The sequence below is a fragment of the Phocoena phocoena genome, chromosome 1 (assembly GCF_963924675.1).
Source record: "Phocoena phocoena chromosome 1, mPhoPho1.1, whole genome shotgun sequence".
NCBI lineage: Eukaryota > Metazoa > Chordata > Mammalia > Artiodactyla > Phocoenidae > Phocoena > Phocoena phocoena.
Window position 1 is genome coordinate 57,905,686 of NC_089219.1, and position 12,275 is coordinate 57,917,960.

Genomic DNA, 12,275 nt, shown 5'->3' on the forward strand with positions numbered 1-12,275 from the left:
ATCCTTGGCTGCATTTCCAGCAGAAGGAAGGCTCAAGTGCCTCCAGACGCGGCAACGACGTGAATGATGAGGCTCCAGGTGAAGCACTTCATATACGCAGCTCTCAGGGACACCTGGATATCAAACTATGGAATAAAATATTTTCAAAACATTGACGTTTCACTGTTGGCATAGAAGAAAAATAAATTAAAAAGCCCAGTACATTTTCCAGTCTGATATAAATTAATGCAAATGGCATATTTAAAAGAGTCAATTATAAGTCTCTTTCATAAAATTTTAAAAGGCAGCAATCAATCCTCAGATTGTACAAGTGCAAAGGAATGGTATTTTTCTCCATGATCAAGACACCTCAGAATCTGTATAAGAACTGCCAGTGTTCCGAGCTGATCAAAAACTTGGGCCTATGTAGCTGATGCAATCCTCCGGTCATACTGCTCCTTTCCCCTTAATGTCCAGCTTGTTACTGGCCTCTGACTGTTTGCTCAGCTGCTCTTCAGAGAAGGTGATGTAGGAATACACCAGGCTCCCAGCAATGCTGCAAAATAGAAAACCACCATCAGAGAAGAAGGAAGGAATGGCAAATGTAAGTGGTGTGAGCACTGCAGCTACCTTTACAAATCAACAGCACAAAAAACTAAAACATATAGCATTTTCATCTACCAAACTAGAGACATTTCCCTCATCATGATATTATTATCCACTGCTGTTGATGCTCTGGGAAAATGAATGTTTGCACATACTTGCCAGCAGGACTGCCAATTTTATATAGCCTTTCTGCACGACAATTTGTTGAAATAAAAACCCTTAGAATTCGGCTTATCCTTTGACCTAGCAATCCATTTCATGGATGAATTGTATACATCTTCACAGAGTTATTGACAAAGTATTTACCACAAAATCTATAATTGCAGAAAATTAGCTAAAGGATAAATGTCCCACAACAGGGAATTATATAAATTCATACAATAGAATACTATGCATCCATTTAAATGATATAAAATAAAAACTGGCAATGACAGTATTTTGTAATCTTACAAAATATTAAGTATTGTCCAACCCCATTTTATTTAAATGAACATGAATATGTATATTAATATGCATCATAATAGGAAAATGTCTGAAAGGAACACAACAAGAGTATTAACAATGGTTACATCTGGGGGCTTCCCTGGTGGTGCAGTGGTTAAGAATCCGCCTGCCCATGCAGGGGACACGGGTTTTAGCCCTGGTCCAGGAAGATCCCACACACGGCGGAGCAACTAAGCCTGTGCTCTAGAGCCCGCAAGCCACAAATACTGAGCCCAAGTGCCAGAACTACTGCAGCCCGTGTGCCTAGAGCCTGCGCTCCGCAATGAGAAGCCACCGCAATGAGAAGCCCGCGCACTGCAACGAGGAGTAGCCCATGCTCTCCGCAACTAGAGAAAGCCCGCGCACAGCAACAAAGACCCAAAGCACCCCAAAATAAACAAAAAAAATAAATAAATTTATTTTAAAAAAATGGTTACATCTGGACGGTAAGGTTATAGGTGATTTCTATATGTATTTTCTGCATTTTCAAAAGTAATCATTCAAGACAAAAGAAATATTATTTTTAATAAGAGTAAAAAGCATCCCAATAAGTAAGTAAACATGCAGACCCTGGGGAGATTTCACAGAGTTGGTTTCTCTCCCACTAGAATCAAGGTCACAGTGGAGAGAACCTGTCATCTGAGCCCTCAGACTCTGAGCTGGTTGCTGCTAGCCCTCACACTTGTCTACCACACCTAACGGCAGGAGGGTTCATTCTTTTGCGACAGTGATTATTCTTGTCTACTCTCACCTGGACTACATAGCCTCCTGCCCCAATCACTAAACTGAAAGCAAGCTGGAGAAGCTCCAAGAGCCGACATGCTAAACTGCCCTGACCAGCTCTGCCACCAAGCCTGCCACCTGTGACTCCCTAGGGTCTCCAGCTGGCAGCCTAGCCTACACTCTTTCAGATGTCTCCATCCTGGATTTGGCCCCCACCTCCTACCTGACCACCTGATTCATAAATTTGCTGCTTATCTGAAATTAGTTCTATTCTCCTCTGGACTTTGGCATCCCGGTCCCAGGAGGGTAAAAGCTGCATAGCTCCTGCAAATAAGGAAGCAAGATCAGGTATTTAGGGTACTAAATAATCAAATTGTGACCATTTATTAAAGTCTACTACATGCCAGGCATTTTACATACATCTCCTGCCACTATAATATCCCTTCAAGGTGCTCATTTTAGGGATGAAGAAACTGAGTCCCAGAAGTCATAAGTTACCTTGCTCAGGGTCACAAAGCATCTTAATCATGGACCAGAATAAAACCCAAGTCTGTCTGATTTTCTCCACTGAATCGGCTTCCTCCCTATAGCCCCTGCTCCACTTGATAGTGCAGGTACCTGGCTTTATACTGTTCCCATCAGCCTATGAATTTCCCAAGGCTTTACTCTTAGCTCTACAGAGTGCCTTACACAGGCCTGGCACTTTGTAGCAGCACAATTAAATAACTGCTGAATTGAATATCTGCTATGGCCCCATTCAAAGAAAGGAGCCTCATGAACCCAGCCCTGGGCCAGAGTTCACGGAGCTTCATCTTTTCCTTCATCTGGTTGCTTTCTTCCATTTCTTTTTTTTTCTTCTTCTTTTTTCCTTTCAGAATTTGATCCGACTCTTCTGGAAACTTTTCTTATTTATCTAATGCATCAAGTAGATGATTTCCTTGGTAGCTGGGCTAGGACCCAAGGAGACAGACAGCCTACCATAGGCTTCCTGATCAAAGCTAAACTTCTTTGAGGTTCACATGCACATCTACATGATAGTCAATTTCCCTTTGCTTCCAACCCCGCAAAAAAGTAGAAGGAATGCTCTTTCTTACTTTCATCCTATCCTCCTCTAGATCCCCTCTCTTATGACAACCTAAAACATAACAATGCTCTCTTTTATTTCTCCTGTCAAGACAATCTATTATGTTCATGTTAAGCCGATTTCACCTAAATAGAAATAATGGAGCAATGTAGGATAGAAGAAGACAAAGAACGCCCTGGAATTCACTCTGGACTTCCTCCTTATGGCGATCTTGGGACCCTATATCCCTAGTGTAGTTAGTGTGACAAAAAACATGGACTCTGGAGTTAGGTGTTGGTTCAAATCTTGAATGTAACCGCTAGCTCTGTGCCCCTGGGCAAATCTGTTAATCTCTCTTGAGATTCTAGTTCTGTACTAAAAAGATAAGAATAATACTATCTACCTAGACTTGTTTGAAGAATAAATGAGATAACACGTATAAAGAACCAGGCCCTAATCCTGGCACACAGAGTAAGCAATCAGGAAATATTTATTCCCTTCTCCCCACTTCCATGTAAGCTCCAATACTCACAGGCTAGAGGCGAGATGCATTGTTAACAAAAGGTACAGTGGTATGATAAGGTATAATAAGAAGATTCCTGATGCAAGAAAAGGGCATCTTGTTACCACAGAGTTGTTTAAATAACCAGAGCAAAACCAAAACACAGAAACCATTATTCTTAACTCTGGAGATTAAAGAGTACAGACTGTTCGGGTTATCACAAGTTCCAACATGAGGCAATAATAAAAGGCTTTCATCTCATCTTTATTCCTGACCTGATCATTATCAAACGTTTACATCTTCAGAAATGGCCTTTCCTGAATCACCTGAAAAGAAGTAAATATTCATCGACAAAGACACCATGTGCCAAAAAGCAAGGATGAGTTAATGCTGTGGAAGAATATAAATTGCTTCCTAGAAGCTTTGGGAATGTGGGGAAGCTGGAAGGAGGAGATGAGGAGGACTAAGAAAAGAAAGGGAAAAAACCCAATTTGGGGGGGAAAGGCCTACATCTAAATTTTTATACATCACTATCAAGTGATTTTGAATCAAAATCTGCTACTTCAAAAAACTTCTCATTAATCTACTGGCTCTACAAATATTCACATTAAAGTTGACCTCTGATACTTTGGAATTGGTATTTATATATTTATATATTCGACAATCCTAAACACTGATTGTTAAAAATCTTAAGCAATTCTCCATCTGCCTAATATTCAGTGAATATTGTTAATTCACTGAGACCTGCTGTGGCAGACACAGCCAGGAAAGAAACAGAAGAAAGAGACAAAGCAAGAGTGTCCTGCAGACAGGAGTCTAGCTAGAATGCCACAAGCCTGGCTGGCAAGTGCCACTTCACCTGCTCTGATCCGCTTCTGATCTTCCAGAGATCAGGCAAGTACAACCTACCTCTCCGAGACCTACGCAGCCATGGACATGTTTACCAGCCTCATACGATTAGAAATCCATCCTACAAACATATACTAAAAACGCCCCTCCATGTAGCAGCTCCATGGCCGCGGACAAGAGTCTGAAGGAACAGGCTGTCTCCATCTCCCCCTGCAGCTGACTTGTCTGTTCACCGGTGTAGCCAGGTAGCTCTGCCTCTTAGATTAGACCCTGCCTTCCATATTCCATGTGTAAAATATGTCAACCAGTATCAAGACCTATGAACTAAGACAGTTTGACTTTTACTGCGATTTCCTAATACACGCAATTTCTGCCAAATAATTGAGGCAGGGCCTCTGAGTACATTCCTCCTACAGTGACCAGGGACACCCCATCTTCACTCCACACGCAGCAGCTGCTGGGGACCCTTTTCTCATCTTTCTCACCAGGCACATAAAGCAGAGCTATGCTGCCTCTTCATCTATCTTCCAGAGCTCCTATCTGAACAAAGGGAAACAGAGAGGTGACACAGGGTTGACTAGAAAGCATTTAACTGTGGGCTCTGTGACATTTGCAAAATTCTATAATGTGGGGCAAGTTACTCTCAGAACCTCTCAGAACCTTAGTTTCCTCATTTGTGAAATGGTAATTAGACTACCACCCTTACAGGACTGATGTGAGAATTAAATTATATAATTTATTTATATAACAATGTTATATATAATTATATGTTAAACCATATAACTAAACTACAGACTTAATAGGACAACAGATCATTTTCAAAAGGTTAATCAGCATACAGCAGACATCCAATAGGGGTAAGAGTCAAAATGCTACGGCATACCAGGGACGAATACTGCCAAACGCAGAAAGAAGAAAGGGGTTTTGGCAGTTGTCACTTCTCCCCCATCTCTGTGGCTGCACACCAATTTATTCATCCAGAAAGTCAAGGAGTCCTAAGTATAGTAAAACCTTCCTGGTTTTGTCATCCCAATTAGACCTTAATTGTATTATGAGTAAGCAAGACTTGACCTACCCTCTACCATCTGTAGTGTATTAGTAACTCTCAGAGTATTTTCCTAGCTGGGTATTCATCCTTCCCATTATGAGACATTCAAGGCACTCTGCACTCGGGCACCAACCTACTTCTCTAGCACAGTCAGCCCTCGGTACCTGCAGATGTAGAACCCACAGATACAGAGGGCTGACCACGGGACTTGAGCATCTGCAGATTTCGGCATCCACGGCAGGTCCTGGAACCAATCCCCAGGAAATACTGAGGGAGGCCTGTTTCACCCTTGTGAAATACGTCTTGCTCTAGCTGTACTGGAGTCCCTACCAGCACCTCCCCAGCCTCCACCCAACATCTGCCTTTCCAGCCCCACACTTCTGCTCACGCAGTACTGCGTGGCTGGAATACCCTCCCTTCTCTTTCTCACCTCTCCAAATCCTACCCACTGGTCAAGTCCTGGCCTAAGTATCCTTTCCACTGTGAAATCTCCCAAGCAACTCTGTGTGATTTTAGTTCCTGAGACTACCACAACCTTTATTACTGGTGCCAGTCTGGATAGATACTTTGTGACCTTTGAGTGATGACAGCTGTTGAAAGCTCTTTTGAGGGAATGTATTAAAAGGGCCTCGGCATTGCTATTATTAATGCCATATAAATGCCTAATGTTATTATAAATGCTATGTGATTCCTATATAAATGAAAGCCATTACTATTAATATAAACATTTCACACTTCCCCTCTTTTGGTCTCATCACAGTAGCCAGGGTGGTCCTATTAAAATTAAATCAGATCTTGTCACTCCTCTATTCAAAATCCTCCAACTCTCTTCCTATCTCTTAAAAGTTGTCCCTAGGGGTCTTCCCTGGTGGCGCAGTGGTTGAGAGTCCGCCTGCCGATGCAGGGGACACGGGTTCGTGCCCCGGTCTGGGAGGATCCCACATGCCGCGGAGCAGCTGGACCCATGAGCCATGGCCGCTGAGCCTGCGCGTCCAGAGCCTGTGCTCCGCAACGGGAGAGGCCACCACTGTAACAGTGAGAGGCCCGCGTACCGCAAAAAAAAAAAAAAAAAAAGTTGTCCCTAATCTGCCCCCACCCCATTACCTCTACGGTCCCATCTCATTTCAGGCACTCCACTCCCACCTGCCACACTGGCCTCCTTGCTGGTTCTTGAACACACCAGGCACACTCCCACTTCAGGACCTTTCCACTTGCTCTTCCCTCAAGAAATCAGTATGGCATCTTTGATACTAATCAACTCGGAGCTGAGTCCAAACTACTCAAGCATTTCCATCATTTTCTCCCCTACTTCTGTTCCTTTTTCTTTCCTGCCTCTTAAAACAACTTAAAATGAGGGTAGAGAACTCCCATCAGAACTTTTAAAAAGATAATATATTTTATGTGTTTCCTACACCTGGAAGAAGTTCCTTCAAATGTCATTAGTCTTCTGCAAAATAACTTTAGACCTAATGACCACATGACACAGTTTCACAGGACTTCCTCAGGGTGAATCAGAGAAGTTTAGTGGCAGAACTAGGATAGACAACTCTAGCTTAAAAACTGAGCACATGAAAACTGAGGTCATGAAAAGTGAACTATATATAAATAGCTAGCAGCAGTACCCATAACAAAACACACATTTTTGGGCTATATTCTATTTCAGTGCTCTTCTGTAAGGAATTATACTATAACCAAGGGCTAGCTAACCTCCCTGCATCCTATTTAAAAGTCCAAGTTATTCTAGTGAGATGCCAGTTATTTAACTCTAAAAAGCCTGGTAACTGTTGTCCTCTCTCTCTCCAAATGAGAGAACTACTAAGTAAAATGTCCTTACTTCAGGAGTAAGGACATGTCCTTACTTGTAAGTAAGTAAGTCCTTACTTCAGGAGAAGCCTAGAACCAGAAGAGAGTCTGCTAGGATGGAATTATTCAGGAGGAGAAGTCTGGAACTAGGAAGCAACACATGCTCCTAAGGAAACAGGCAAAGGAGTCCACAAGGAACGAACTGTAGATTCAGGCGCTGGGCAGAGACCGCTAGACCAAAGTCCTCAGAAGCTAACTCTGGAGCTAGACTCTGAGCTGCGCCATGGCCCACCCCGAAGACTGCAGAGACTCTAGTTTGGTGTCAGAAGCTACAGTAAAATGGGTTGTGTTACACAAAAGGAGGCCGACTTAAGAGTTATATAACCAGTATGATGACACATCCTGAAGGGATATGAAAATAAGTGCATTCACCTATTCACCATTTACTAGATTGCAGTTAAGAAAATGTGGAAGGCAATCAAGGATTGAATATTTACCAGCTGGGTAGTATGTGGCAAGTTTCTCAGCCCCACTATGAGATGGAATATACACAGCATCTGTCTCAGAGGGCTGTTTTAAAGATGAAGTATGGAGTACTTAGGGCAATGCCTAAGCATAAAAAATATTGTCTGGTATTTTGTTATTATTATTACTGGTTGGATGCCTATTATGGACCAGGAACTGATAAATACTGACACAACTATAAATAAGACAAGTGGTTTCTACCCTCAAATAGCTGAGAATCTAAGGTAACAATGGCTACATATGGTTTACTTAGGTTACATTACAACTAATCAGTCATTTACTGAATGATAATTCATTAAGGGGTGAGAACTTGGACTCTGGAGTCCAACGCATCTGGGTTAAAATCCTTTAATGACTTACTAGCTCTGTGACCTTGGCAGAGCTATGAGTGAATGCACCATGTCTCTCTGGAGCACGATGCCTGGCACACAGAAACAGGCTCAATGCATGTCTTCAGAATCCATTCAACTCAAACTTTCTAAGCCTCAGCCTCCTCATTTATAAAACAGTGATAATAAAAGAACTTCAAAAGAGTGTTATGAAGAATTAGGCAATTCAACAAAGAACAGTATTTTCAACAAAAGGTACTGGAACAATTGGATATCTATATTAAAAAAACACATACACAGGAAAAAGAATCTTCATCCAGACCTCACACCACATATAAAAATTATTACAAAACAGGCTATATACCTAACTATAAAACCTAAAACTGTAAAACTTCTAGAAGAAAATATAAGAGAAAATCTTCGTGACCTTGGGTTAGGCAGAGATTTCTTAGACACAGCACTGAAAGCACAACCCATAAAAGAAAAAAGAACTGGTAAATTAAACTTCATGAAAAATTTTAAATTTTGCTCTTCAAAAGAGATTAAGAAAATGAAAAGCAAGCCATGACCGAGAAAAACTACTTGCAAGTCACACATCTGATAAAGGACATGTATCCACAATATACCGATATAAGGAACTCTCAAAACTCATTAAGAAAACAACTCAAGTTTTTGAAATGAGCAAAATATTTGAATAGCCATTTTACCAAAGAATACATACAGATGGCAAATAAGCACATGAAAAGATGCTCAACATCATTAATCATTAGGGAAATTAAAACCACAATGAGACACCACTACAGATCTATTAGAATGTCTAGAATTTGAAAAACAAAGACAAACTGACGATACCAAGGGCCAGGATGCGGAACAATTAGAACTCTCATACACGGCTGGGGGTTACACAAAATGGTACAGACACTTTCGAAAATAGTTTGGCAACTTCTAACAAAGTTAAATATACACTTACCATAGGGCCCAGAAATTCCACTCCTAAGTATTTACCCAAGTGAAATGAAAACTTATGTTCATACACAACTTTTAAACAAATGTTTTAGCAGCTAACACAAAACACCTAAAAACTGATAACTATGCAAATAACTTTCAGCTGATGAATGCATAAACAAACTGTGATGTATCCATAATGGAATACTACTCAGCAGTAAAATGGTACAAACTACTGATACATGCACACCACAGAATCTCAAATGCAACATGGAATCTCACATGCAGTATGTTAAGCAAAAGAAGTCAGACCAAGAGCTACATAACATTATGTATCATTATATGACATTCTGGACACCATATGGATAGAAAACAGATCTTTGTACGGGGAGAGAGGGTCAATGCAAAGGGACATAGGGAGATTTTGGGGGGTAATACAATTATTTTATACCTTGAGTTGGTGGTTACATAACTGTAATAGTTGGTTACATAACTGTATGCATTTGTCAAAACGTGCAGAACTGCACAGGAAAAGGGGGACATTTTACTGTATTTAAATCATATGTTAATTTTTTTTTTTTTTAATGGAAGGGAAAAAAAAGAATCACAGATAAAGATAAGCTCCATAGATTCTACAAATTCTAGGCCGGGCAGTTATGGGGATGATGATATCATTATCTGGAGAGGATACATTACTCGGGCCAAAGCCACGGGCCAGAGCCCAACCTCTGAAGAAAGTACAGAAGCGTGTTCTGTCACCACCCTTCACTATTCATTCCCCACTTGCTCTGTTGCTTTTTTGGGCTTGGGTGAACATGCACTAATTGGCCACTGGAAAAAGGCACTTAGGGGAGTTAGAGACAGCCAGGCTCCCCACAGAGCCCTACTGAAAAAAGAAAAAAAAAAAGCCTTCATAAATCACAGTATCAAATTTGAATGGAGCCTGAGAAGCCAGCAATGCAAACCTCCTGCTTCCTGGAATTGAATCATATCAGAGGGGGCTATTTAAACTTTCCTTAAAACAGCAAAGAAACCAGGCAGGGTGAAGGGGAGCTAGATGCATCTGAGTTTAATCAGAGAATCCTTTAAGAGTACAGTTTAATTAGTGATTTCCTTCAAAGTGCAATCAGCCAAGGATGGACTGACACCATGTCCAATCAAAGTGAAATCTATTAAGTAGCCAATTTAAGTTTGGTTTTCACATTTTAAAAAGAAGTAATATTCACAACCTATGAGTCTGCTTATTAACTAGTGGAAGATAAGTCAAAAAAACCAATAAAACCATAATTTTCATTTTAAAGAGAAAAAGTGAAAGAAAAAAAGGCAACATATACTTTCCTTTACAAATGCTGTAAAGCATGTTGTAATGGAAAGAGTATTTGAAACAGAAGGTCACCTGGATTTTAATCCCAACTCTGCAAATAATTTGAACGCTGACTGGTGACTAAGTATACCACTTATTGTCCTTAACCTTATAATGAAACAGAGATTGAAGAGATACGGCATATGTAGGGCTTCCCTGGTGGCGCAACGGTTGAGAGTCCGCCTGCCGATGCAGGGGACACGAGTTCGTGCCCCAGTCTGGGAAGATCCCACATGCCACAGAGTGGCTGGGCCTGTGAGCCATGGCCGCTGAGCCTGCATGTCCGGAGCCTGTGCTCCGCAACGGGAGAGGCCACAACGGTGAGAGGCCTGCGTACCGCAAAAAAAAAAAAAAAAAAAAAAAAAAAAGAAGAGATACGGCATGTAAAATTTATTACAATAAAATGTGAAAGCAATTAGGAATTATTAAAAATACTACAGAGGAGAAGAGTACCAATGACATCATTATCAACTAACCTTGCTAGCAAACAGTACTGTTTAACCAGAACTATAATGCACTACTTAACACAAAAAGAAATTCCACTGGAAGAATTTTCAAGATGTTATGTATGTTAGGCTGACATACGTTGTAACATTCCAGCATACTCAGGCACTTCAAAGTTTTTTTTAAGTAGCCTGAAACGTGAAAAAAAAAAAAAAACCTAATATTTCTTATAAGATACTATAAGAGATTTGAATTGCAGATATCTGAAAATGCAAACAGCAGCTTTTATTTCATTTTGACTATCGAGTTCTCATTTGAAGGGGACAAAAAGAAAATCAAGGCATCTCTGAATCGGGTCTATAACGTGTCATAATGATTCTTTAATCTAGATTTTTAGAAATGAAGGAAACTTAGGCCACATCCAAAGTCAAAACTGGTTCACCATGTTGATCCTTACAGCCTGGCCCTTCTTCACAGCTATTAATGAAAGAGACTGATATTTACTAAGCATAGATGTGAAGCGATGAATCAGGTACTTTACATTCACTGGATTATTTCATTCCAACAACTCTAAAGAGATAGGTATTTCTATCCCAAACACATAAGAAAACTGAAGCTCAGAAAAGATAAACAACTCTTTCAAAATCACACAGGTAGCAAGCATCAGAATTGTGACTCTGACCAAGATCTGAGACTCAGCTACTCATCTTCCTTCTATAATATGCAATCCTCAGGTATACTTACATACCCATCCTCTCACCAACTCCTACCGCACAAGTAAAAAATGATTTTTCCTCTAAAAGGCGAACAACAATAGTGGCAAATAAATGTCAGGGAAGGGGAAACAATGAATTACTAACCTATTAATAATATTAGTATGGAATATTAAATTCTCATATTGATTCATAAGAAAGGTAGAATAGGTATTATCATTTGTTTACATTTGAAAGGTAGAATAGGTATCATTTGTTTACAATTACTAACCTATTAATAATATTAGTACTGAATATTAAATTCTCATATTGATTCATAAGAAAGGTAAAATAGGTACTATCATTTGTTTACATTTGAAGAAATAAAAGCTCAAGAGAAGTTATATACTTTCTTGCAAATTAAAAAAAAAGATACTACCATATTCTAGAAAAGAGCTTTACAGTTTCCAAAGTGTTTTTTTACCAATCCATACAGCAATATACAGCAATCCGATCAAGCAAATATTTATTAAGCAATGGCCAGGATTCATTCTAGGAGCTTGGGAAACGTGAGTGAAGAATACAGGCAGAGATCCATACCCTCACAGAACTTACATTATAGCAGGGGAGATAGAAAATAGGTAATATATATAAATATAAATAGAAAAGTAGAATAAGAGGGTTTGGGAGTATCAGAAGAGGAAGAGCAGGCTGCAATTTTAAATAAGGTGGTCGGGATAGACCTCCTTGAATAGGTAACATTTGAGCAAAAATTTATAGGCATAAAGGAATTAGCCACGCAAAGTATCTGGCAGTATAATGTTCCAGGTAGAGGAAATATCCTGTCCAAGCACCTAAAGAGAGAGCATGCCTTGTATTCTAAACAGCAAGGAGGTCTGTGTAGATGAAGTGAGGTGAGGG

At 40.2% G+C, this 12,275-nt stretch overlaps 1 protein-coding gene across 1 annotated transcript in view; it reads right to left on the minus strand.

The window, feature by feature from the left end:
• Positions 1–203: 203 nt before the first annotated feature.
• The window catches only part of SLC35D1 (solute carrier family 35 member D1), a 50,041-nt gene continuing 37,969 nt past the window's right edge, over positions 204–12,275 (minus strand). Inside the window, exon 12 of the mRNA XM_065880256.1 lies at positions 204–535. Coding sequence (XP_065736328.1) covers positions 427–535 — 109 coding nt within the window. The 3' untranslated portion in view covers positions 204–426. The remainder of the gene's footprint in view (positions 536–12,275) is intronic.